The 27,390-nt window shown below is 34.5% G+C and overlaps 1 protein-coding gene across 2 annotated transcripts in view; it reads left to right on the top strand.

Annotated features, from left to right (window-relative positions):
* CDH18 (cadherin 18) overlaps positions 1–27,390 on the top strand; it is a 466,620-nt gene that overhangs the window by 149,618 nt on the left and 289,612 nt on the right. For both annotated transcript variants that reach the window (XM_004422693.2, XM_087443160.1), the window contains exon 2: positions 11,174–11,657. In XM_004422693.2, coding sequence (XP_004422750.1) covers positions 11,430–11,657 — 228 coding nt within the window. In that variant the 5' untranslated portion in view covers positions 11,174–11,429. The remainder of the gene's footprint in view (positions 1–11,173; positions 11,658–27,390) is intronic.

The following is a 27,390-nucleotide window of genomic DNA, read 5'->3' as shown; positions in this document are numbered from 1 at the left end:
CAACGCGTTATGGGTGCAGAGAAGAGGAAATGCATAACCTATGTAGTGGTGGGGATTGCAGTTTGGGGAGACATGGAGGGAATGGTGCTTGTGTTTAAAAGATAAGTATGCAATTTTTAAGGGCTAAAGTTGTGAGAGGCATTTCAGAAGAAGCAGAGCATGCAATGGCATGTGAGCAAGCATTGTGTGTTCAAACTACTACAATTATTGAGCATATAGAGTCTAGAGTTTTATGCAGAGGATAGCTTATGATAAAATGTCTTGTTGGTCTGTTAAGAAGCTTCAGTGTAGTTTATGAAAATTGACAAATGGGTTGTAATTAGAAAAATTGTACAGATAACATGGTTTCTGTGATGCAATAGGATAAAGGAACACTGAGAACCATTCAAAGTTGGAGATTATGAAGCTGTGGTGGCCCCAGTGCACATATCTGCTTGTCTTCATCACGCAGATAGCGTGTAGTGGGATTGTCTTAGGGCTAAAGTGTTGTCAAGTAGATATAAGAGACTTACAAGGTTGTGAGAGTTGACTATATTGGTAAGAGTATGATTGTAATGGTGGAAGGTAAATTTGAACCTGAATAGAAATATAAAGTTCCTTCAATCATCAGACCATTTGACCGTAATAGTTCATGCATCTGTATAAGAACACCACACATGCCTTTTTCCATTTGGGACATTTTATCAACTTTTCTCATTAACTAAAAATCAGAAGTGCAATATCTCAAAAGTTAAACAATGTTATGGCTCACACAGATTTACATTTTCTAAGGAAAACTGTCTGTAACACAGTTTTAAATTCAAGGTTGATTTGACTCCATATTTTTTTTTTTCATAATTTTTTTTTTGTGTGTGTGAGGAAGATCAGCCCCGAGCCAACATCCATGCCAATCCTCCTCCCTTTTTTTTTTCCCCAAAGCCCCAGCAGATAGCCGCATGCCATAGTTGCACATCCCTACAGCCACTGTATGCGGGACGCAGCCTCAGCATGGCCGGAGAAGCGGTGTGCCGGTGAGCACCCAGGATCCAAACCCGGGCTGCCAGTAGCGGAGCGCGCGCACTTAACCGCTAAGCCACGGGGCCGGCCCTGACTCCATATTTTAAATGAAACTTTGACATATATGTCGTGTGCTAAAATAATTTTAACCCTTAATTTTCTTATAAATAGGAATCAAGATGTTATATATTTAATTAAGCCAACAAGCTTCCATATAAATTAAAGAAACTGAAATACCCCCTAAAAAGGAGAATCATAATCTTACTTTTTCGTTTTTTTTGTGAGCAAGATTAGCCCTGAGCTAACATCTGTCACCAATCCTCCTCTTTTTGCTGAGGAAGACTGGCCCTGGGCTAACATCCATGCCCATCTTCCTGCACTTTATATGGGATGCCACCACAGCATGGCTTGACAAGCGGTGCATAGGTGTGTGCCCAGGATCCAAACTCTGGGCCACTGCAGCAGAGCACACACACTTAACTGGCACGCCACCCGGCTGGCCCCATAATCTTAATTTTTATAAGAAAAGATAAGCCAGTTTACTGTAAAAATGGTTGGAGAAAACATACTAAAGAAAAACTAAATTCCTTCAATTCCATTGTAGGTTTATTATACCCACCACTAGTATCTTTTTGGGTGTGCATCAATTTGGGGCATTTACATAGTTACTTTTTAAAATGTATGTTTTCAAAACATAAGGGAAACACTTTTTTAATTACACATATACCATACCTTATATGGGTAGAAAACCAGAGCTCAAAGAAAAGGCGCAAAGTATCAAATATTCATTATAAGGACATTATGCAAATACTCTTTCTCTTAATGTTTAGCTTTAATTTATTTTCAAGAAATATAAAATCCAAATTATAATTAAAATATTTTTTATATCCAGATCATGGGAAATGATTCCAATAATACGGGCATACGATGCTTATAACGTAATATTTCAGGTCAAGAGCATGCTACTCTTACTTTTAAGAGGCATGCTTTGCTGTTTATTTTGGTATCAGTAGTGGGGGAGTTTGACTGAGTCATGCAAGAACTCTCAACTGTGTCCGTAACTCTGATTAATTCTTACAGCGATTTCATGACGTCATTAGATTTATTTTACATATGAGAAAATTTGGCTAAGGTCACATGACCACTAAGTGGGATGCTCAAAACTGATACAACACAAACCTGGTTTTATTTGTTCATTCAACGGATTCTTGACGGTGAGCACCAGACTATGCTAATCACTGAGGATATAGAGATTAAATTTAAATTCTGGCAGGAGGTTACAACTTAGTTTGGAAGACAGACAAGGAAATGCATAATTCATGTGATAAATGTGACTGTGGCAGACAAAAAAAAAAGCATGCCTTTTACCTTTTAGGTTCTTGACTAGTGTTTCTGTAATAAGACATTAACAAAAGAAAGCATATAAATTTATTTAATATAAGTTTTACCTGACATGGGACCTGCATAAGGAGATGAGGACCCAAAGAAGCAATTTTAGCCAGATACTTATATACTGAATTGGGCAAAGAGTAGTAAATTGTGAAAAAGTGACAAGGCAAAGGGCTTGGGATAGTTAGTTAATTGGGTAGAGAAGTGACCAGAAAGATAAGAGTTACTTTAGGAAGGTTTTTTTGTACAGATTTCTCTTGGCCTCAACTTCCCATCCTTGGTGATAAGACTGTTTCTTTCCTTCTGGTATGGGGAGGACATCTTTTACATGGGGGTTTTATCTTCTGCTTTAAGGAATGTCAGAGTGCACTTTTTGCACCTGTTGCTTTTCAAGTGACTTTAATTTAAAATAATTGATATGCTAGACTGGCATATTTTGGGGTGATGTGTTCTGAACTCCTTCCAGACAGTAGGGAGAACAGGGGACTTGGGAACAGAGTGGATGGACTCTGAAGACTCACTTGGGGACTGTTGATTCACTGATCATTTAAACAGTGAAATGGGCTTTTCATTTAGAAGAAACTGTTTGCATGAGGCTAGCAAGAGCACAACATACTCAAGAGGTGGTGAGCCTGGTAAAATATGGGTGGGTCATGGTGTTTCCTGGGCAGACACTGAGGATGAGAGGGGAAGTGGAAAGGCACCAAATATTGAAAAGCTGTGAATTTCATGTGAAAGTTTTTTGATTCTCTCCTGGAGGTGATACAAAGACTTGGATGAATTTCAAGCAGGGAGGTAAGGAAACTGTGTGTAGCTAGAGATAGATTTCAAAGGGAGAAACACTGAGGGAGACCTTTGGACAAATATCACCCCTTCCATTTGCATTGCACAGTGCTGTGTGCTGTGGATGACCCAGATATAGCATAGAGTGTGCTTTCTGACTTCAGAGGACACAGAGAGGGAAAAACAAGACTTGCGCATTAAACTTGTGATAAAAGTCGCAGAGAAGACTGTCACCAAAAATAAGTTCTCTGGAATTTAGAATAGAGTGTCATCCCTCATCTTCCCATGTTTTTATTCTCTGATTTTTCTTTCCTTTCTTTCTTTCCTCTGTGCTTTATTTCCCAAACCCTTCCGCAAATCCAAAGCCATGGAGAATGTGCTGTTTCAGTTCAATGGCTGTTAAATTAGGGTTAATTTCAGCTCTGAGTAACAGAAGCACAAAATAGCTGTGGCTTTAAAAAAGACTGAAATATTTTCCCTCTTAACTGATCTCAGAGGAAGGAAGCCCAGGGCTCATGTGGCAGTTCTGCGCCATAGTGTTCTCTGAGATCAAGTTGCTTGGTTCCTCTATCTCAAGGCTGTGACATTTATTCTCATGGTCCGAAAGGAGCTCTAGTCATCCATCACCTTTAGGATTCAAGTGACAAGATGGAGGAAGGGGAGAGAATAGACAGGATGCATATCAACAGTCTTCTAGGGAAATTTCCTGAGAAGTTAATAGTACTTCAGCTTATATGCCATTGGCTAGAACCCAATAATTGGGCCATACTCAGCTACAAGTGATGCTGGGAAATGTAGTCTTTATTCTAAGGAAGTGGGAGACAGAGACTTATACTTGGCAAGACCTATGGGATGCTCAGTGACGGAAATCAGACAGTGAGACCATTAGGAGTCCCTATACCAGTACAATTCCTTTAGTATTTTTTGATATTTTATATCAAACTGAATGACCATTTTAAAATTTATTTCATGAAATTCTTTCATGTGAAATGAAAATATATATATACACACACATTCACACACACACATATGTATACATGTATATATGTAATCATGTGCCATATTGTAATGTAATGCCTTTTCAGTCAACCACGGACCACATATACAATGGTGGTCCCATAAGTTTAGTACCATTAGCTCAGGGCCAGTCTTCCTCAACAAAAAGAGGAGGATTGGCATGGATGTTAGCTCAGGGCTGATCTTCCTCAGCCTTTTTAAAAAAAAAAAAAAAAAAAGATGAGTTCCATATAGCCTAGGTATGTAGTATGCTATACCATCTAGGTTTGTTCAAGTACACTCTATGATGTTTGCATAACAATGAAATTGCCTAACAGTGCATTTCTCAGAGCATATCCCCACCGTTAAGTGATGCCTAACTGTGTGTGTGTGTATATATATGCGTATACATATACATATATTCAACAAGAACATAAAGCATAAAATAGTGTGATAGGTGGAAATATTTTTGGAAGACATGAAGAAATTCAAAATATCTGTTCTTCACTCTGACATATACAGATAAGGAAACATTGCATTTGGTTCCATCACTTTCTTCTTCTATTTTTGTTTTCTAATTTTTTCAATAATGTCCACTAGGCATTAAGAAGATTGGAATCAGCAACATGAAAATTGGAAGTAATTCAATGATATTAACTATTGTGGCCAAATACATCAATATTGTAAATATCATCTTACATTTGCATATGCCTTCAAGACATCGTTCTTCCTAATTATGTGCATAATTTCAAGAATATATAAATTAAAATAAAACTCAACTCTATATAATTATGTTTGCATTAATCTAACAATAAGGAAGTATATCTTGACACAGAAGAAGAGTGACAAAATGTATGGCCTCTTTTTAATTCTATTAGTCAACATAGTAGGAATGTTCATACATATATTTTGAAATACATATAGTGAATAAGATATTCCTCATAATGGCATACAGTATATGCCATTGCAAAGTTTACTAATGCACATTTGGCTCAATATTTGAATGGCTTCCTTAATTTCTTCTGTATTAGAAGGAACTTAGTGAGAAAGCAGGATTTTATTGATGAAATGTAACTTTGTTTCCCAGTATTTGTGCTTCTTTGATTGTGACAGGCTTTTAAGTGAAAAACAAAGTGTAATGTTAACCAAATCAAAACATGCTTTTAAAAAGCTTTTCTGTAACACATTCTTACAATTAAATGTTCTAAGTTGAAACTCTGTATTTTAATACCACTTTTGCTGCACAAACCCTGAATTAATTTGTCTATTTCCCATTTATTTTTCCTTCACTCAACAAATGTTTACTTATTGGTGACAATATGAAAGGTACTTCATTGGCTAAGACAGGAGATGGAAAATACATAGACATGATGTGAGAATTCAAAAGAAAATCTGATACAAAGAAAAAGAGTTTGAGATTTTACCCTACTTTCACGCTAATAAATTTGGCTGCCATAGTTTTATAGATGCTGGCAGAAGATTGGAGACTCTGGATCAGAGACAAAAGACTTTATTACCCATAGCACAGCAGGCAGCATCAGTTTCCCTTGCTTCTTACATCCCATGGAGTAAAACGAAGCAGCTCAGATATGTGCCACACAAAAACTCTGTATGGGTCATGGCTAAGGAACCCTGAACTTTGAAATCCCCCGTCATATATGAGGTCAGCTAGCACACTTCTCCAATCTTTGTCTTAAAGGAAGACATTATCTTTATAATCCAGTCAGAAAGCAAATCCAGCCTCTGCCCCCAAGGAAAGTTCTATCTTTCTTCCAAGGCTTTTGGTATACAAATATCCTTGAAAAGATAGAATGAAACAAAACTGTCAATGCTTCTTGTTCAGAAGATGTGCAGAAACACAAAAGACCCAAGAGAATTTTCTCCCAAAGCAGAGAAGTCTTTGTGGAAAAACACCCTTTAGTCTAGGCCTCGGAGGGTAGGTTTTACTAAACGGAGTTTGGAGAGTAAGGCTTTTAAGGCAAACAGAGTTGAATGAGCCATGTCAGAGAATAATGCCTGTATGGGCACAGTGTTTTCATCATTGTCTCCATGGAATTTAAGTGAATATTTCCAACAGAAAAACAGAATATGCAAAAGTTAATGCTTTCTGATTTATATTATTATTTAAATATTTCATTATATTTTAGAGCCACACTTTAAGATAATTTTAAATATATTATATATATTTACATATATACCCACTTCAAGCAAACACAATTTATTATATCCAAACCTTGGAACTATGAGAATATTCTGAAGTTAACAATATTGATTTCAGAATCAACTTGGAAAATAACCTTGCAACAAATTTAGATGAAGCCCTCCACAATTCCATGTGGTTTATGAGTATTTGCATTTTGACTGAAAGCAAGAGCTATGTAATCCAACTGACACAGACAGAGAAGAGTAAAATTAATTACTAAACAGATAAATTATCAGTTGAGAGAGAATAAAACAAAATTATGAATAGTAAAAATAGAAGGTAAGGGATAGGAAGGTAAAACAAAAATTCAGAAGTCAGTATCATTAGAAATTGAACACGAACTAGACTTAGAACAAGAGAATGATACTGAAATTGTTGGTCATTGGATCTTAAAATGATGGAAACCATAGCTCTAGGGTCAGACATATACCTGAGACTGTATCTTGCCAGTAATGGGAGTTATGCCTGTAATCACAAACCCAAAGGATAACGTTAAGGTTTTAGAACATCAGGAAGGCAAACACATACAAACACACACACATATACATATACATACATAGATAGATAAGTAATAAATAATTATTAATTAAGCTTAAAAAATGGCTTTTGTAAGTTGCACCTTAAGTACTCCAGAATTCAAACATAATATAAATTTCCTTATATTTAAATGTGTCTGACACTATGATGGCTTTAAATTATTCATCATGGAAAAGTTAAGTTCCATTATTCTTAAGACGAGTCATCTCACATAAAGAACAGCCTTCTCATCTGATGGATTTACAGGTTTGACAGTTGGGAAGATCCCTTCTGTGTACTGAGCGGCATGCTTCCATTGACATGTACTCCACCACACAAGATGCCTAATATATCTCACAATGAAAGTAATTCCAAAAAGTATGAACTTTCCATTATGCTTTACCTTCTTTGACATTTTCTATTTAAGCTAGGCTTGCTCTATGCAAAGTCAGATAAATTCCTACCATTAATATATAATGATAAAGTTTAGAAGTTGGTGGCAACTACAATTCTAGATTTTTTGAACATGTGAAATAATATCTTACATCACCCCACACATAGGGAGAATGGAATGATACTTTTGTGAAATAAAGTCGACAGAGTATTTTTTACAAGGACATTTTCAAAACAAGAAAAAGAGCGAAGGAAACTTCTTTTTAAAAAACGCAAACAGAAAGCATCCTCTAGACCTCTATGGAGGCCTAGGTTTATAAATTAAGAACTAATTCGTAAGAAAAGTCAAAGGTCCAAGTGACAAGTAATATCATTTGGGGTAAATGCAAGAATCCTTTTCTTTGAGAATGGCGTTTCCTCAGAGATCTCTGAGGGAGTCATTGTACTGAAGAGCTATAAAGGACTAATTATTTAATCATGGGTGATTAAATAATTAAACTCAGCATAAGTAAGAAAAGTCGTTTGTGAATGATACACAGTTACTAAATCATAAATTCAAAGAATTAGATAGCTGAACATGTTTAAAGATAATTCAATGAAAATCCTTATTCATAAATGAGAAATGTGAAGCTCAGAGAATAAAATCCTCATAAAAATGTGATAGTTTTCTACAAAATGAACATTTGAGGTCATGCCTCTTGACTCATAGTGCAGTGCTATTAACTTTACTACTGAAGAGGGAGTAGTTACAAAAGCAAGGGGACCAGTCTCTGGAAGCAATGTTGGATCACTTAGATTAAGTACCAAACAGAGGAGAGAGGTCTACTTTACACACTACTGCATGTAATTCATTATTTGGAAACTACTTTCTTTTTGGAATATTATGACAGTCATGCTTTTTATCAGAGAAAGTTCTTAATTTCGGACAACAGAGGTCAACCTTGGCCATGGAAAGCAGCAAATAAATTTATTGGAAGAATATTGTATATTCTTGTGTAAAATAAATTTATTGGAAGAAAATTGATGAGGGGTCTTAAGAATCAGGTTGGGCAAGAAATAAGAACCAATAGAAGTTGGGCAGTAAGAAAAACTTTCAAATACTTGCCATTGTAACCGTGTATCTAGAATGACTCAATTCATGCAACTGCCTCTGGACTCTGTTTCTCATAGCTGCTGGACTCCCCACTGTGCCCTCTGGGTCTTGAGATTCTTACCACTACTGTGAAAAATTTCTCAGTTTTCCTACATCCATCCATTATTTGCTCCAGGGTGTTGGAACGTATAATTAACATGCATAAGTCATCGGTGCAAGTTCTAGCTAAAAGGTTAGAGGAAGCAAGTATCTGGTCCATAGGTGTTCAGAGGTCAAAGTCAGGGCTGTGTTCATCAGAATTCATATATTGGAGTGTTCCATGAAAACAGGAAGGTTGCTTGAATGCTGCTTAGTCAAAAAATAGCAAATGTCTACAACATATTTCTATGGTTTTAGTCCAAATCAGTGGTTTATTTTATTATTTGCATTTTAACTCTTTCTAACCTATGCAGTAATGGATTTCTTGACGTACAGAAAATTTTCGTACTTGGAGTTCTGTCCTCTCCCTATGTAGTAAATGAAATCACTTTCAAAAGTACAGTAGTGATGTTTACACTTGCTTTTTCATTCCACAGAGCCTTACTTATCACTTTTGATAATTGTCATAATAGAGATTCATAAACACACAATGCATATATAGATTAAAATGCATTCATATATTTTTGGAATGCCACACAAGATCATTATTGTAAAGAAAACACTCATTCTACATATCCATAATACATTACAAAAGCCACTTTCTTAACCTTCTACTCATGAATTATGCTTTGTTAAACAACTTGGCATAAAGGACAAAGATGTTAATTTCACGTAAAAATCACACCAAATGGTGTGAAAGTATTAAGACAATACCTTTTATATATTCATCAACTTCTAAGAAGAAAGACTAGGTAAAGTTTTTATTTTGTAATCTGTGACTTCAAAATTAAGAATCTTTTGATAAATAAAAAACTTTAATATAAAATTATCCAAATAATTTACTAGATAGACTGGAAAGAATTTATTAAAAGTAGCTATTCAAGCCACAAATTTTAGTAAATGAGAAAATTGAGACTCAAAGAAATTAGATGATTCACATAAGTTCATTCTATAACTAGATTGTCAAAAAAAAGAGAAGAAAACCTTTGTTTTTTTACTTTCTTTCCAGTGTTCTTACCAAGTTGGAGCTAGAATGGTATTGCTCTTTTTTTGTATGTTAGCGTTTTTGATTCATTTTAATTTAAATTAATGAAAAATGTATGTTTGCTTTCATAAAATATTAAAAACTTCAATTTATCTTTGCTGGATGATTAAAATTAAATCCCAATACTAATCCAATACAATTCCTGTACAACCGGTGAAGTAAATATTATTATTGACCCTAGTTTGGGGGGAGAAATACTGATAAAGAAAAGCTGCTTACTCTGGGACTTGTGATTTTTTTTATCCCCAACTCATTGTAAACATTTTTCTCAATTGTATGAAAGAATTATGCTATGACTGATTATTTATATTCAATTTTTAAAATCATTTATATTGTCACGTCAACCACCTTGTAATTCATTTAGATCTACATTTCGGTTTGTACTGATTTATAGGGGTGAATTTTATGGAATGAGAAAGTGATTTATCTAATATTTTTTAGTAGATGGAATGGGCATATCTTGAATCAATATAATTTTCTAAACACGTATTGAAACACACATACATAAAAATACAGCCAAACTTGCTACACAGTTTTATGTGTTTTCAATAAGCTAATAATTTGAGTCCTCTTTTTCCCTCCCAAATCCTATCTTTTGTCTTCCAGAAATGATTCTCAAGTTTTACTTGATTGCCCAATTATGCTAAACCCTAAGTCCAAGTCCTTGACATTTCCTATTTGAAAATCAAAGAATTTTCACCTCAGTTATTGTTGCCACCATTCTTTACTTCCTTACACCTTTTTTACATAGCTGCTGGAATTATATGTAGTGTCTTTCCCAAGCTTGAGTATCCATCTTGGTCTTGCCTATAGGTGAAGATGGTACCCTGGAGTATTATCTGCAAGTCTATCAAATCCATACAAGATACGATTTAGTCAATTGATGTTCTAACTCATATTCAATTGTGCCAATCTGATCCCCAAGCATGGAGTAACTTTCAATTGCATACATTTTTTTTCAGCCATCTTCTTTTCTGTTATGCTTTATTTTCTTCTATTTTACTTACTAAGCAACTTAAGGACCTACTTGATTGTTGCGATGGTCTGTGACAATTTTCAACCCTAGAAAGTATTTTGTTGAAGTTCAGTGAGTCATATACAGTAGGTAACTGATGTGTGGTTATGTCTAGCGAACTTGTATCCCATCTAACAAAAACAAAATAAACACAAAAACAAGCAAAAAATTTGCACTTTCCATGGAGTCTCTAATATATCACATATTGTAAGAGATCATACTACACTCAGATGTGTGCACATACTCATGGTCAATTTCTGAGCATTTCAACACTCGTAAGGCTGCATTTCTGTTGTTTCAAAGAATATGCATATCCTCAATTATATACATCTATACTATATACGTATGTATAAAATATATATGAATACATACACATATAAAACCGAGAATTAATAGTACAGTTAGAGAGGCCTCCATGTAAAAATGTGCACAGTGTGCAAGCTTACTCGTGACTGTGTGAATGTATGTTTGTGTATATTTCCAAAAGGATTTACATATATTCTTTGCCTATCAGCATCACGGTGCAAAATAGTGTAATGTGCATTCAGAGCAAATACTTAAAGCTACATGTTTTGTAATGTATATAATTTTCTCTCTTTCCATTAGGTAGAAAATGGTTGCCCTTGTTCACCTACTGTGAAGATTTGGAATCAGACAACTACAGCTTTGATTCTCCAGGTGTTTCAGGATGTAAATGTAGTCTGACCTTTCCCTGATGGGCAGTTAAATCATGGACACGCTAAACAATTTACTTTGGACTCTCCTTCCAAAAGAGGCTTTGGCTTCTCTCTTGAATGCTCACTAAGCATTTGTAGCTGACAAGGAAAAGAAAGAAAACTGTGAACTGGAAAGTTATCTTACAATGAAAATTACGAGCACATCTTGCATCTGTCCAGTCCTAGTGTGTCTCTGTTTTGTGCAGAGGTGTTATGGAACTGCTCGCCACAGCTCCATCAAGGTGACCAGAAACGAAACCAAACACATTGAAGGTGAAACCGAAGTCCACCATCGTCCCAAAAGGGGATGGGTTTGGAATCAGTTCTTTGTTTTAGAAGAACATATGGGACCAGATCCACAATATGTTGGAAAAGTAAGTTTTTGTTTATTGTTTTGGGTTTTTTTCCCCCTCTTCTGGGAAATTGTGGGGAGAGATAAGGATGGAGTTAGAGTTGGATTTGAAGAGACATGGAACGTGAAGTGGATTATATTATAAAATGGTTTTCCTTATAGTAGACAGTTCAAAATCATGATTGTAAAAAATGAACTTTACCAATCATGTCACATCTCCTTGAACACTGGTCCATGTGTCCTAGACTGAATGTTCTTTCCCAGCGTATCACTTAATTGTGAACACACAATTAAGTAATTTTGTCTTTATTACCATGAAGGTATATTGGAATTGACATTGTCATTTATTGGTACATTGATATTTACAGATTTTTTTTTATCGATTGCTGATGCACATGAGGCTAAAAAGAAAACATATCATGACATCTAATATATTTCTGTTAATTGTTACAGAGACTGTATTCAAATTTAAGTTAGTCTTTAAAAGCACATGAATATTTTTCTAATCTTCCAAATTAATTTCCATAAAAATCTGATATATTTTAAATACAGATGAAATATACACTGGATGTACAGTTTTGTTAAAAATCCCAAAAGAATGAAGTTGATAAAATGATCAGTAACTTCAAACCAACTTCCCTTTCTCTCCAAAATACAGATAAGACAATATAATGGCTTATCAAACCCTTTAGGAAATTGTGTACTCAGTAATATGGGGCAGTTTAAGCCTGTGTCATCTAGGCTCTAGGGTAAAGAATAGATTGGGAAGTGGAGAGGCCTTCTTCTGATGAATTACCGATGGTTGGAAGCAGCCACACTTAGGTTTGTTCAGTGCCTTTGGGAGACACGGGAAGCACAGCAGTAGAATTTCCGTGACTGTGGGCTCAGGGACTTCCATCTCCCTACTTGACTATTTATTTTCACTTTAGCACTGTTAGTACTAAAAAAAAAAAAAAAAAAAAAAAAAAAAAATCGTACTCCATCCAAATCCTGGTGCTTCCCTAATGTGTAGGCAGTACAGAATCACAAGCCATCTGTTCCAACCCTCATCCAACAGGCACTGGGTTGCAGCTGTATTTTCCATACAAGGCAGGAGCGGTGGAGTCAGAATATGGAACACGAAAAAAGATCCGAGACAACTATATCATTTTCTTATATGCAGATTAAAATGAGACAAAAGACTCAATTTCATCATATACTTTTTTCCCTACAAAGTATTCCATGAAGTAAATGGAAACAAATATGCTAAAATTAAAACATAATATGTTGAATTACATGAAAGTTATTTTTGCCATGAACTTCAAAATCCTTTTTCTATAATCCTTTCAATCCTTGAAAAAGAGAGAAAAAAAGGAACAGAAAAATTTTTCCCCTTTAGGAGTACACCGAAAGGAAAAAATATTCTATTATGAAAAATATTTTGTTATGCCTATTTCTTGTCATTTTTATTTAACTAAAAAACAAAAATAAAATTGGCTAGACAGGGGAAGGGAAAGGTCAGACAACTTCTCATTTTCTCTTGGGTCACCTAGTTTTAGTAAAAGATGAAGCCTCGATAGTTAGATCAATTCCAAGGGATCTTTCTGGGCTCAGGTACCAATGAACATATGGTAGAGAGCTTGTTACCCATCAGGAGATGAGAGAAGTCTGTGAAAATGTTCAAGTTTGGGGAGGTGCTGTGGAAATTGGTATCTGTTCTACTGTTTGTGGTATTGATGAACAAATATAAAGGGTCACACCCAGGATGTGGTTCTCTTAATCTCTATCTTTCCTGGGTCCCTCACTCATAGACTTTCTCTCTATTACCATCTGTTTTTATGAGCAATTCTAATTTAATTGTACAGATTCTTTCCTCTCGCCCACCACCCTCCAACATACATACATACATACACGCATATGCACATACACACATACATACATACATACATAAACTGTGACAATTAAAAAAGCCCTGCAAAGCTTAACAATCTGTATGTGCTTAAAATAATTCCCTCCTATCCCATTATTTTTATTTAAGAAGTGATTTTATATCCAACACTTATAAATACATAATAAATACACTCATAATGAACTAGCCATATATTTTCAAAGCACTCCTGAATAAAAGATAATCATTACAATTTCTATAATCATGAGAAGGGACACCTCCAAAGAGCTAAAAATTATCTCCTTTACCCCTCTCTGTCACAGAAATGCCAGCAGGAATTTCTTTTAACAAACAAAATAATAATCATACATTGCAGTTCTGATATTAAAATCATATTTTTTTTGCAAAAAATCATGGAAAAACTGACATAGACCGTCTAGTCTATTTTTCATTTTTCAAGGGTTGAACAGTGCTGAATGAAACCCATTATAACTAAGAACATAATTTTATATAAAGTATCACACACATCCTAAAATGTGTGTCATACATCACACCTATCATTGGAGTAGACTCATTGGCTTCATGAGATAATAATGATTAGTGAGTAAAGAGCTGGGTTTGAGTTATAGCTTCTCTGCTTAATATCTGTATTACAACCAGTAAGTCTCTTTACTTCCCTGCATTTCTGTTTCCTTACATGTAAAACTGAGAAATACTGCTTGATATTTCTATTGCTAATTCAAGTATATTATAAAGTTTGGTTTGTGGTTAGATGACAGGTCAGTTAAACTACAGCCTGTATGCCGAATTCAGCCAGTTGCATGTTTTGATATTACCTGTATACTGAAAAGTTTTTTTTTTTTTCACTTTTTAAATTGCTGAAAAAAAATTTTAAATCATATTTTGTGATATCTGAAAATTATATGAAACCCTGATTTCAGTTTTCATAAACAGTGTTGATTGGAATACAGCCACACACATGCATTTATTTAATGTATATGGCAGTTTTCAAGCTATAGTGGTAGAATTGAGTCGTGGCGAGAGAGAGTAAGGCCCACAAAGTCTAAAATATTTACTGACGAGCATTTACAGGAAATGTTTGTGAGCCTCTGGTTGAGACGTCTGCCTCACCTAGTATACTGTGAATGCTTTGGAAGCAGGTTCTGGGACTATTTCATCTTTATCCACACGGTATCTATCTCAGTGCCTGTTGTAATGATCAACTATGGTAACTCTCCAGAAAGTACTCCATAAAGTATAACCTTGTGTTAATGGTTGTTGAAATTATTAAAACAAAAATCTCTCTCACTAATCATTGCTTTTATGGAAGAGAGACTTTTCCGGGGTCTTTACCACTTTCACTGGGGTCCCCCTCCCCCATAGTTATTTTAATGAATGCTTATTAACTCTGGTGTTTTTGTGTTTATTGTTGTTGTTTTGTTGTGTTACACACAATAATGTAATGAATGTCCTTGTACACACATCACCTAGCATACATACAGGTATATCTATGGAAGAGATTTCCAGAAGTGAGATTCTGTTTCAAGGATAAATAAATCTTTAATTTTGGTGGATATTACTAGATCCTCCTCCATAGGTATTGTAGTAATTTGCACCTTTCTCAATGATGTATAAGAGTGATTATTTCAGGCTGGCCCCGTGGCCTAGTGGTTAAGTTCGGTGCACTCCACTTCAGCGGCCCAGGTTCGGTTCCCTGGTGCGGACCTACACCACTCATTGTGGCCATGCTCAGGCAGCGACTCACATACAAAACAGAGGGAGACTGGCACAGATGTTAGCACAGGGTGAATCTTACTCAAACAAAAAGAGGAAAATTGGCAACAGCTGTCAGTTCAGGGTGAATCTTCCTCAGCAAAAACAAAAAAAACGGAAAAAATGAAGAGTGACTATTTCTATACAGCAATGCCAACAGATGGGATTGTAAAACTCGGAATTTAGCAAATATAATAGATGAAAAGTTGCATCTCTGTGTATCTTTAATTTACATTTGTCTTATTATGAGTGAAATTGATCATCTTTTCATATTTGATGTGGATATAAATATTTATTTTTTACTGACTCTTCATAGCCCTTGATTTTATATTCTTTCGTTAGTCTCTTTAACTTATCAGTACCAGGAGTTCTTTATATAATAGGTGCAATAGTTCTTTGCTAGTGATATAAATTACCGATAATTTTTTCACAGTTGCCATTTGTCTTTTGACTTGTTTATGATTTTTGCTTTATAGAAGTTTATTATTTTAACATATAGTAATGCTTAGCATTTTTGGCTGAAATTATGTTTTTATTTGATTTGGAGTCTTCTGAAATTTGAAGATATTGTTCAGAATTAGTAGCAGTGGATAAAAATGCATTCCTCATGCCTTAATATCTACAGTTTATCATGTATTTTAGAACCTATTACTTGTTGAATAAAAAGAATCGTGTATAATGGAATTGCTTTTGTTAGAGACCAGAAATTCTAATTTGAAATACATTTGAATTCTTATTTTTAGCCACTAGCCTTTGGCTGTATTGTGTATGTGTTTTATGTTTATCAATAGAATATATACTAGATGCAGCGATTATAATTGCAAAGTGTATTGACTCTTATGGTGTATGTTAGAAATATTTAAACATATGTAACTGGTACAATTTAACTAAGGATATACATTAGAAATGTCTATTAACACACAACTACTAGCAATAAACTTCATATATTTCAAGTGGTAACTGCTTGTAATTAGCTAGATGATCTGCTACATAAATACATACTGTTTTCATTTTAAAAACATTATAGATGACTTCTTTAACTGGCCAAGCATTCTTATATAAGAAATAAAGGAAACACTGTGTTTATTCCAACATATCTGTAAATGGATATTGTCCACATTGCATTATTTGATAATTAAAGAGAATGGAATAAAAAAATCATAAACAAGAAGTAAGAGGCCAAAAAGTATGTTCCTAGTTAGCAGTGTGTTTTAGGCTAAGATATCTGATCTATTAACAACGTTATGTTAGATTTTGGGCTGTATTGACATCAAACATATACTAGATAATAAAAGTTAATAAGAACTTAAAAATTTTCAGAATAAACAAATGAATTATATTCTCCATCTTCAATTTCCTGCATTTATGGTATATCTGCTTATAACTGTTGGAATTTTTTCTAGATGTAAACCATAACATGTAGAATATATTGCTTATATCTATTAAGAATTTAGTTACTAAAATTCTACCATTCTTCCTTTCCTCCCTACTCATGTCCTGTAGGTATGTGAGTTGATAAGTGTAGATGGTAGATAATTATTTTCAATTTGCTTTATTAAAAACAATAACAAACAGGGGCTGGCCCAGTGGTATAGTGGTTAAGTTCGTGTACTCTGCTTCGCTGGCCTGGGTTCACCACTTTGGATCCCAGATGTGGACCTACACACTGTACATCAAGTCATGCTGTGGCAGTGTCCCACATACAAAATAGAGATAGATTGGCACAGATGTTAGCCGAGGGGCAATGTTTCTCACCAAAATAAATAAATAATAATAACAAACTTATAGAGAGTAAGCCAGGAATTCTAGCAATATAAAGGAAATAAGAAATCATCTTGCCAAACTCCTTAAGTAATAGAAAGCAACGATCCTTGAAACAGTTAAGTGACCTCTTTATGTTCGTGAGATTAGTTATGGTGGTGCCAAAGAACAAATTGTAGGATATCTGATTCTTTAATGAAAATCAGTTTCTAATATATAGTGCATGAAATTCCCCTCTCATCATTACTATTGCCACCAGTACTCTATACTTTTTCTTTCTTTAAAAGCCAACCTTCAAATCTCTTTTAATATGGAGTACTGTAGTTTCAAATTAAATAAATGATTTTGAGGTTAAAGAGAGAATAAATCCTGTAAAAAGGATAGGGAAGGTTCAGGCTTCAGAAAAAAAATATATGATAGATTTAATATCATCATGAACTCTGAATTAAAAACTAAATACACAGCAAGGAAAGGTCCAGGTTGTCATCTTATATTGTCAAGATGATAGTTTTATGAACATTTTTATCATAGCTTCCTTGAAATGGAAAACTCCGTGTATCAAAACATGACATTTGAATTTTGTACAAATGACAATGTGATGACATGATGTCATGTGAAATTAATTATGACACACAGTTCCATATGGATATAGAACTTTCTCCATAGTCATCATGGAAATTTAACTATTCAGATCCAGTCCTATAAGAAATTGGATGCATAAAAGAATAATTTGGTTTGATGTATATTTTGTTTAATTTGTAGTGATTTAGAATGTTTTTCTTGAGGCTGGCCCCATGGCTTAGCGGTTAAGTGCATGCGTTCTACTACTGGCAGCCCGGGTTCGGATCCCGGGCGTGCACCGTCGCACCACTTCTCCGGCCATGCTGAGGCCGCGTGTCCCACATACAGCAACTAGAAGGATATGCAACTATGACATACAGCTATCTACTGGGGCTTTGGGGAAAAAAAAGGAGAAGGAGGATTGGCAATAGATGTTAGCTCAGAGCCAGTCTTCCTCAGCAAAAAAGAGGAGGATTAGCACGGATGTTAGCTCAGGGCTGATCTTCCTCACAAAAAAAAAATAAATAAAAAGAATGTTTTTCTTGAGAAATCAGATTTCATTAAGGTTATAGTTTTAAAGAATAAGTTATATTTTGTTTAAATAATTTTAAAAAGTTTAATTAATGTATTTCTTAATGCCATACTTATAATTTTTTTTAAAGTCATAATACATATGGGCACAGCATATATTTTTATTCATCTGGTGAACTTCATATTACTATACAAATACCCACCTGTGTACATGTGTGTGTGTGTGTGTGTGTGTGTGTGTGTGTATATGTATCAGTGGTGCTAAAACAGCATTGACTTTAACTCCTGGGGATATCTGGCAATGTTGGGAGACATTTTTCACTGGGGCTAAATTGTCTATTCGTTACAGTTGGCATATTCACTAAGGTCTATGATACTTAAAGGGCCCAGGAAAAGGTTTTAACGCATTTTTAAATCAGAATTAAATATAAAAATGAGTATAAATCAGCCAGAATTATATTAGTCTTTATAGTAATACACTTATAAATAGAATTCATCGTTTTAGCTGAAAAAAGGGCCCACATAAGGTAAAAGGGCCAAGGTTCCAGGAAAGCTCTACTGTGGATTTGATTTTCGGTTGTGACAAGTAAGGATGTGGTGCTACTGGCCTTACTTAGTAGAGGCCAGAGATGCTGTTAGGCATTCTATAACACATAGGACAGCTCCCGCCCACCCAACAGAGAATTATCCAGCCCAAAATGGCAACAGTGCCATTGATCTGATATTAACATCCTCAATGTTTCTCTTGGTCAAAATGTTTTTGAATATTTTGTCCATGCTATTGTATCCCTATAAATATGTGTATTTTATAATGTGTCTGTTTATAACACATACAGATGAGTTTTAACTTTTAGTTTGTTTATGACAATTTATTGACATATTTATTTGAAAATATTTATTTTACTGACAATTCATTTTTCTAAGTGATGATTTTATTCCATTATGTGAACTGTGATTTCTAATACACTTGGACTTTTTGCTACCAATTTATTTTGTATTTTACATTCACTATGTTTTTTGTTTTTTCTCTTTTTATTCTACTATAATGACTTCTACTGGAATCTCTCTCCACTGTTTTAGAAGCTTTATGTTGTATGTTTTTGATATTTGTGCTTGTCTTAATGTATTGCATGCATTCTCGTCTTCACATGTCAAAACTTAATATCTCTACCTACCTCCTAAAAAACAAAGACATAGAATTATCAAATTTTGATTACATTATTGTGTTTTATACTTTTTACATGCCTACTGTGCCAAGTTGTTTTTAAGCCACCCAATCACTCATTATTCTTCTTACTGTTATTGAGGTTAGTATTAATGTAAAAGTGTATACTTATTTTTATGTCTAACATATTTAACAACTGTTTAACTTTTGCTTTAACCTTTGCTTCTGTATCAAACTTCTCTCAGTTTACTTACTCTGAGGTATGACTGTTCCCTACTTCTTTTTAACAGATATCCTTTATAAGTTTAAAGTTGATACTTTTACAGTTATCCTAAACAACACAAAGACCTTAGGATGTTTAAACACTAATTACTTTCTGCTTTTTCTTATTATATTTGTCTAGTATCTCATTTCCTTGTTTTTTAAAAGTACTTTCAAGATATTTAATTTTTATTAAAATCATTTAAACATTTGATCTTAGACTTATACAGGTTTACCAATTTCTTTGTTCTTTATTGTTTCTACCCCTGTTCTCCTTCCTGGTTTGATTTCCTTATTACTTATATACAGCTGTTACTTTTTCTTTTTCTATTCACCCTATGAGCGCTGCAAACTCTCTATCTTTTTTTATTAAATCATTATTTTTTGGTGTATAGGATTCTAGGATAAGTTTTCACATTATTGTTTTGTGGAAGATATATTGTGTACTCTACTTTTGATGATGAGAAGTCTGCTGTAATTTCATTTTAAATTTCTTCTCTTTCTCTTAGGTTGATTTCAGGATTATCACGGTGTCCTTTGTGGTCTGTAGATTCACTAACATGTCCAGGCTCTGAATTTTTTTTGGCTTTCTATTTTTCTTGGCCTGTGCATTAATTTTCTAGGGCTGCTATAAAAAAGTACTATAAGTGGAATGGCTTAAACAATAGAAATTTATTGTCTCACAGTTCTGGAGGCTAGAAGTCTGAAATCAAGATGTTGCCAGGGTCTGCTTCTTCTGTGGTTTCTGAGAGGAGGATCTTTTCCAGGCTTCTCTGCTTGGCTTGTAATCGGCTGTCTTCATGTTCACATGGTGTTCTCCCTATATTTGCCTCTCTGTGTCCATGTTTTCTCTTTTCATGGGGACACCAGTCATAGTGGATTAGAGTCCACCTTAATGACCTTATTTTAACTTGATTACCTTTGTAAAGACCCTAACTCCAAATAAGGTACTGGGGGTTAGGACTTCAACATAGGAATTTTGCTGGTGCACAATTCAATCCATCACATACTGAATCAGTACTTTTTGTATAATTATTAGGATTTTTATACTTAATTATAGATATATAACATCCATTATTTCTTTGAATTTTCTTCTTCCTCATTTATTGTTTCATTCTGAAACTCCTATTTGATATAATTTCTGTCAGATTTATTTCCAGCATGCTTATACTCTCTTCAACCAAATTGAATAGTTAAGCATATTGTTTGACTTAAAAGTGAATATTAGCTTGAATGTATTTTAAATTTCTAGTTCTTTTTCGTTTCTTTTCTCCTTTTTATATAATGACCTGTCCTTTCATTTTTGACCTCTGTTTCATCTCTTATGACTTTAATTATTGCAAACCACTTATTTAATAATCTTGTTCAAATTTTCTATTTTTTTGTGTGTGTGTGCTTGACGAATTTGTATACTTCTTTTGTCCGTTCACTATCCATTGTGGAGATATGATTCTGGTATGTCTTTTTTGATTTTACATACACTCATCTTCAGTGGTGTGGGGTAAGTGCTAATGGGGATTTTGGTGGAAATCCTCCAAACTATAGTTTGAGACATATTAGTAGCCACTTATCTTTTGTCTACTGACAACCAATTGGATTCGTGAATCTTAATAAATACTAATTTTTAATTATTAACTACTGATTCTTGTCCATACATTTAATGTAAACAGCAACAAGAACACCAACAACACTAAAAAATAAAACTTGCATACCTTCCATCTGGGCTGCAGGTTTGGGTTTCAATTTATCGCAGAAATCTTTTTTCCTATCAGGAACTCCTAACAGATCACAGGCTTCCTTGCTACTTTTTTTAAGCTAGTGGGTAGATAGTCTAATTCTTATTTCATGGAGTTGTTTTCAAGTAGTCTTGCTTTCTTCAGACATCTCCATTCTAATTCTATACCTTGAGGAGACTGAAAGTCATAGTTCCTAATCTTCAGGAGATGTAAACGCCAAATTCTTGATGCCCAGGGCCTCTATCTAGTTTAATTTCCCCTGGAGGCATCAGGCTGGCTGCCAGTTGGAAATGATCTACCTGGTACTAAGTCCTCTCTTTCTTCCTTTTCCCCAGTGAACTTTCTTTCACAGTTTCTAGCTTGCTGTATCATATTTTAACTTCTGTACACCTTTTTAATTGTTTGTAGTAACAGACATGTCTTTATTAGCTTTATCTGCTTTTTTTATGGTCATAACTTGCCTCAGGTTTTTCTTTGCACAAAAGCAAGATTTAGATTAGATAATCTTCGTAATATTTCTTCTGGATGTAAATAACGGTATTCTTTTGCCATGCTTTAATATTTTCATGCGGAAGTAAAGATGAAAATCCAAATGTTCCCCAAATATGAAAGCGTAGAAATATACATTCCAAAAATCCTACTGCACTTCATAACTAACTATAGACTGATTTATTTCAGCATGTATTTGCCCTAAGGAAATGGAAGAAGTGTTAGATTATTCGCAGGAAATGTGTTTCATTATTTTATGGATTTTTATCCAATGAATATTTGAACATTTAATTGCCCTGGACTTCACATAGCAAAAGGCATTTAATTTGAAGGTTGAGCTTAGAAGGTCTTCAAATACATCCAGAGTTTTTTTTTTTTTTAACTTTCATAAAGAAAATATCAAGCATTTCTTACAAGAATTAGAGTGAAATATAACCTATCTCTTTCCTCTAGGATTGTTTGTTTTCTATATATGATTTACTTGTCACTATATTCATAGAAATTAAAACATACTGTGTAAAATCTTTTTCTAGACTAATAATCAAATAATATGAAATATAAAAAATTAAAATATACTAATTTAATCATAGCCTTTGGTTTGCATTGCTTGGAACTATAGCTTGATTACAGTTGAGTTTATTTTGACAAAGTTTGAAGACAATTTAGGACATAGTCATTCATTCAAAATTTATTGTGCACCTCCTCAGTTCTGGTAACCGTGCCAGGCATTGCTTATTCAATGCTAACAGTGCTAAGCACACAGGATGGTGGTGTGACGTACTTGAGGAGTGACATACTTAGATCAGTTTAGGGAAGGCTGCTCAGAAGAGGAAGAGCGTAAACTAATATTTTGCCATTGATAGAAAAGAAGACAGGTAAATTGTATTGGTTAAGAGACAGTTGCAATGGACTTTTAGGAATGGCATATCAAATGTAAATAAGTAGCATTCAAGGATATACAAGAACAGCAGTTGGAGCACAGAGTGCATGTTAAGAATTGGGAGTGGGGATGAAGCTAGAGACCATCATGGGCTACAGAGTCCTGATAGGCGATTCAAAGAGGATTACAGCTTATCCAGAAACCTTTGGGAATGAACTAAAGGATTTTCAAGTGGGAAGCAACGTGAGACATTTAGAACAAGTTCAGAGGCTGAGAGGATACTTTACCATTGTACTAATCTAGACTTGAATTTGGTAATTGCAAAAGAAATTGAAAGGAGGAAACAGATTAAAACGTTTTTTAGATATAGAGTTGACGAGATTTTGTATCTGTTGACAATGAGAAATGGGGATGCAAGACCATTTGAAGATGATTGGCAGGCTCCTCATTAAATAGAGGGGCCCAAGAGTAAAGGAGGAGGATCATGTCTGGGAGTGAGAGTGATGGATGTAGGTTTGGGCGGGCTGTGTCCAGGGTGCTTTGTCAGCATGCAGGTAGGCAGGTATAGAGGGACACAGAATACTAGAGGAAGGATGTGGGCTAAAGAGTAGAAATGGGAGACACTGGGGTTTAAGTGGTGATTGAAGCCAAGTATAAAAATTTAGAGAAGCATATATAGACTCTTGGCTCAGAATGGAATTCTAGGGAACATAAAGTGAGGAAAGAGAAAACTAAGTTTGCATAAAGAGTTTGAAAATGAAATTCTACAGAGGAAGTAGAAACAACAGAGGAGAAGAGTAATCGCAGTAGATAAGGAAGGAAAAAGTATCAAGGAGGAGGAAGTGCACAAGAAATCTGATACTTGACTGAGAATAAAATAACACTATATTGTATACTTAAAAGTTTGCTAAGAGGGTAGATCTCATGTTAAGTGTTCTTATCACAAATAATAATAATAGTAATAATAAAGAGGGCAGGAGAAAACTTTTGGAGATGATAGATGTGTTTATGGCGTAGATTGTAGTGATGGTTTCACAGATGTATACTCTTCTCCAAACTCGTCAAGTTGTATACATTAAATATGTACAGCTTTTTGTATGTCAGTTATGGCTTAATAAAGTGGTTAAAAAAACACAAAAATAACCAAAAAACATTTAAAAATTGAAAAAAAGAGAATTGTATTTTTCACAGTTAATTTTTTAGCTAGGAAGTTATTTTCTCCTGAACAGCTTTAGCAGTGTACAGGGGGCTGACTCAGACTCAAGAAGATTGAGTAGTGATTGGGAAAGAAGGCTATAAATTAATGTGACTCCTTGGATTCTTTGTTTGTTATAGACCTATTCATCTTCTTCAACGCTTTTAATTGTTGCCCCCTAGCCACCAATAATCCAGATTATGTGAGAATTTACATGTTCCTCAACATGCTACTCATCCTGAACTCTTCCCATCTGAGTTAGTGACGGACACAGTGTTTGTACTGCTTAGTAATCTCCTGCTGGCTAATGAAGGAAACCAGCTGAAACTAGTTTAACAATGAGAAATAATTTACTAGCTTGCATACCCGAAAAGTAGCACAGGCTTTAGGTACAGGTAGAATTAGAGATACAAGTGATGTGATTAGGATTGTAACCTGTTCCCTAAAGCTGCAATCTCATAAACTATGTGGAGTCCAAGTCCCAAAATTTGCAGGCCACAGTTCAGTCAGTTTCTATGCTCTGTTATGAAAAGAATTTCCTTGCTTACAGCCAAATTTGGAGGGATGTTAAGTGTCCAAATATTTGTCAATTCCACATTTTAGGGTCTGTCTTTTTAAACCTTCTGTTTCCAGGTACTAGCTTCCCTATCCATTAGAGTCCTTTGGTTGAAAACAATCTACATTGGTTAACAAACAAAAAACAAAATAAAGTAGAAAAATATAAAATAAGATAAATTTATTTTTTGGAAAAGGCATACATCTTTTCTTTGAGCCTTATTGGACTACGATTCAAGCGTTGTGCTGGATTGACAGTCAACCTGTTTCATATAGCTGAAGTCTGGATTTCTGATTTAAACATTGGGAAGATTGAATTATCATAATGTGCTATCCCACGGAACTTTCTGCAATTATGGTTACGTTTTATATCTGCACTGTCCATTATGGTAACTAGTAGCCACATGTGATTATTGAACTTTTAAAATGTGGCTAGAACAACTAAAAGATTGAATATTTGTTATATTACTTAAATAGCTACTTGTAGCTATTGACTACAATATTGGGCAGTGCCAGGTTAGACTGATCAGGAAGGAAACTTGGCCTCATATGCAATATATGCAAAAGTATGAGTCTGTGAAGGCCACATAAAATCATAGGCATAAAGAACGAGGTTAAACACTATGGATCGAAAAGCCTGACTCTAATATGTAAAAATGCTATAAACACTGGAAGAGTCAAGTCTTACTCTCTTTTCTCTGGTTTCAAATAGCCTACTTTGTTATTGTTCAATGTATTTGTATGTGTGGGAGTGTGAGTGGGTGCTTGCTCTCAAAGGCATAATTTAGTAGATCACCTTCTTGCTGCAACAGAATTTGACTGAGAGTAATTTAAGCATAAAAGTAACTTTCCAGATGGAAACTGGATAGCTCACAGAATTGGCAGACAGGCTGGTGAGTCAGTGTTGAAATAAAGCAGGAACCAAGGGAGGCTGGTGGCTGTAAATGCAGCCAAGTTGATACCCCAGGAACAACTGGAACAGAACATTGCCATTGACACTTCTGCCCCTGGACTTGGCACTGCTACTGCTGCTGTGTTCTTGAGAGCACAACCATGAATAATATCTGATCTGTCCCTTAGAGGGCTGGCTGCCCCAAGCAGGAAAGATGCAGAGTCTGGCTTCTGAAGTTTCCGTAATTGAGACAGAACTCTCTTTTCTACCAAATCTCACAATGGGGTATCAGTTTTTCCAAGGTAAGATGGAGGTGCATAAAAGACACATTTACATACACACACACAAAAACACACACACGTATAAACACATATGCCCAGCACATAAATATAATTTCCACACTGTATGGGAATGTTTAATATATTTCACTTCTGTTTTACTTCATTATTTTATTTATCCACTGTGTCTCCAAGATATATTAAATATCATTCATCCTATTTTAAAATAAAAAGAAATTCCAAAAAATTAGAGGTCACTATCTTTCTTTTTTGAACTCACTTCAATGTCCACCGACTTTTTTTGAAGAAAATGATTGCGTTATATATATACACACACACACACATATATGGCTAAAAGTAATGATTCATAAACTTGTTCTGGAACATCTTGTCTTCTTGGTAATTGCTTGTTCAGTTCATCAGCTGCTTTGCATGCACGGGTTCTTTCTATTGTTATATCAAAATTATGAGAAGTATTAAACACGTCTATAGTATTCAACGCAATGCAAACTACTTTTAATTAAAATAAGAGGACACCAAGCAGAAAGGAAATGCTATAAGAGAGACATATATATGTTTTCCTTGTTACATTTCTGTCATACATATATGACTTATGTTACGGATTTAGGTTTTTTTTTCCCCCCAGCATTGCCATTTTTCTCTTGATCTTTGAACCCTGTTATTGTTCCATTGAATTAAATTGACCATGAGGAGTTTTCAGTTTTATTACTATTTTTATAAACGTTTAGATATAGAAGGATAAAGTGATATCTAATTACACATCGATTATCAGCACAAACAACATTAAGTAAATATTTATGTTTCCGAGGGGAGGAGCGTCAATGTGCAGAGCAGCTGTGGAGACTAAAGACTCTTTCTGGAGGGTGGTTAATTTGCATATAAGTTATTTCTATTCTACACTTTGCAGCTGCATTTTTCTTGGTGTCTACAGGAAACGTTGAAAAGAACAAGATAAGTATATGCTACATTCGGGTTAATTAAAAACAAAGCTTTGATCTAGTATATATTACTATGGGACAAATATGAATAAGGTACATAGCTGTAGTTTTCAACTTTGTTTGGATATTGGAATCAGGTGGGAAGTTTTTAAAACTCCTCAAGCCCAGACTGCACATCAGATCAGTTAATTCAGGAAATGTGCAAATAGGATTCTGATAGCAGTATTTTTAAAGCTATAGAAATGATCCTAAATTAGTATCTTTCAGAACTACTGGATTTTAGGCTCAGTTTACTAATGATGTAAGGATACTTGCAGTAAGTCACAAGACTCTTTAATAGTGTTGGAAATCGCTACTTTGTTTTAATAACTGACATCTGTAAGGTAATGATCATCTTAATGCAACATATATGTGCTTAATCTTTTTGCATGGTCTTGAATAACACTGAAACTTCTAAATGAAAATATTCTGCCTCTTTTAAAAATATATTCTTCAATGAGACTGTTTCTTTCTCTACATACATGTCTTCATATCATCTTTATTATTTGATTATGCGTATTTTCATTTTTATTGATATAATATATGCACATTGAGGGAAAAGGCAAATAGTGCAAAAGCAGTGAAAACAAAATTGATATGCCTCTCTTCTTTCCTATCATTCTCTTCTCAAAGCCCTTCTTTACAGATAAAAACCTATCTGTAATATTTTAGTTGTTTTAGTATGACTAGGCTTTATCTTGATTTTCTCCTATGGTATATGAGGGTCTACTGGTTTGCCAATCTTACCTCTTTTTCCACTCTCCTCATGTTTTATCATGAATTTTATAATTCTTCCCTTTGTTGTCTTTTTAA

Source organism: Ceratotherium simum, chromosome 18 (genome assembly GCF_057802395.1).
Source record: "Ceratotherium simum simum isolate JZ-2026a chromosome 18, ASM5780239v1, whole genome shotgun sequence".
Taxonomy (NCBI): domain Eukaryota; kingdom Metazoa; phylum Chordata; class Mammalia; order Perissodactyla; family Rhinocerotidae; genus Ceratotherium; species Ceratotherium simum.
This window is presented reverse-complemented; position numbering and strand designations above follow the sequence as displayed.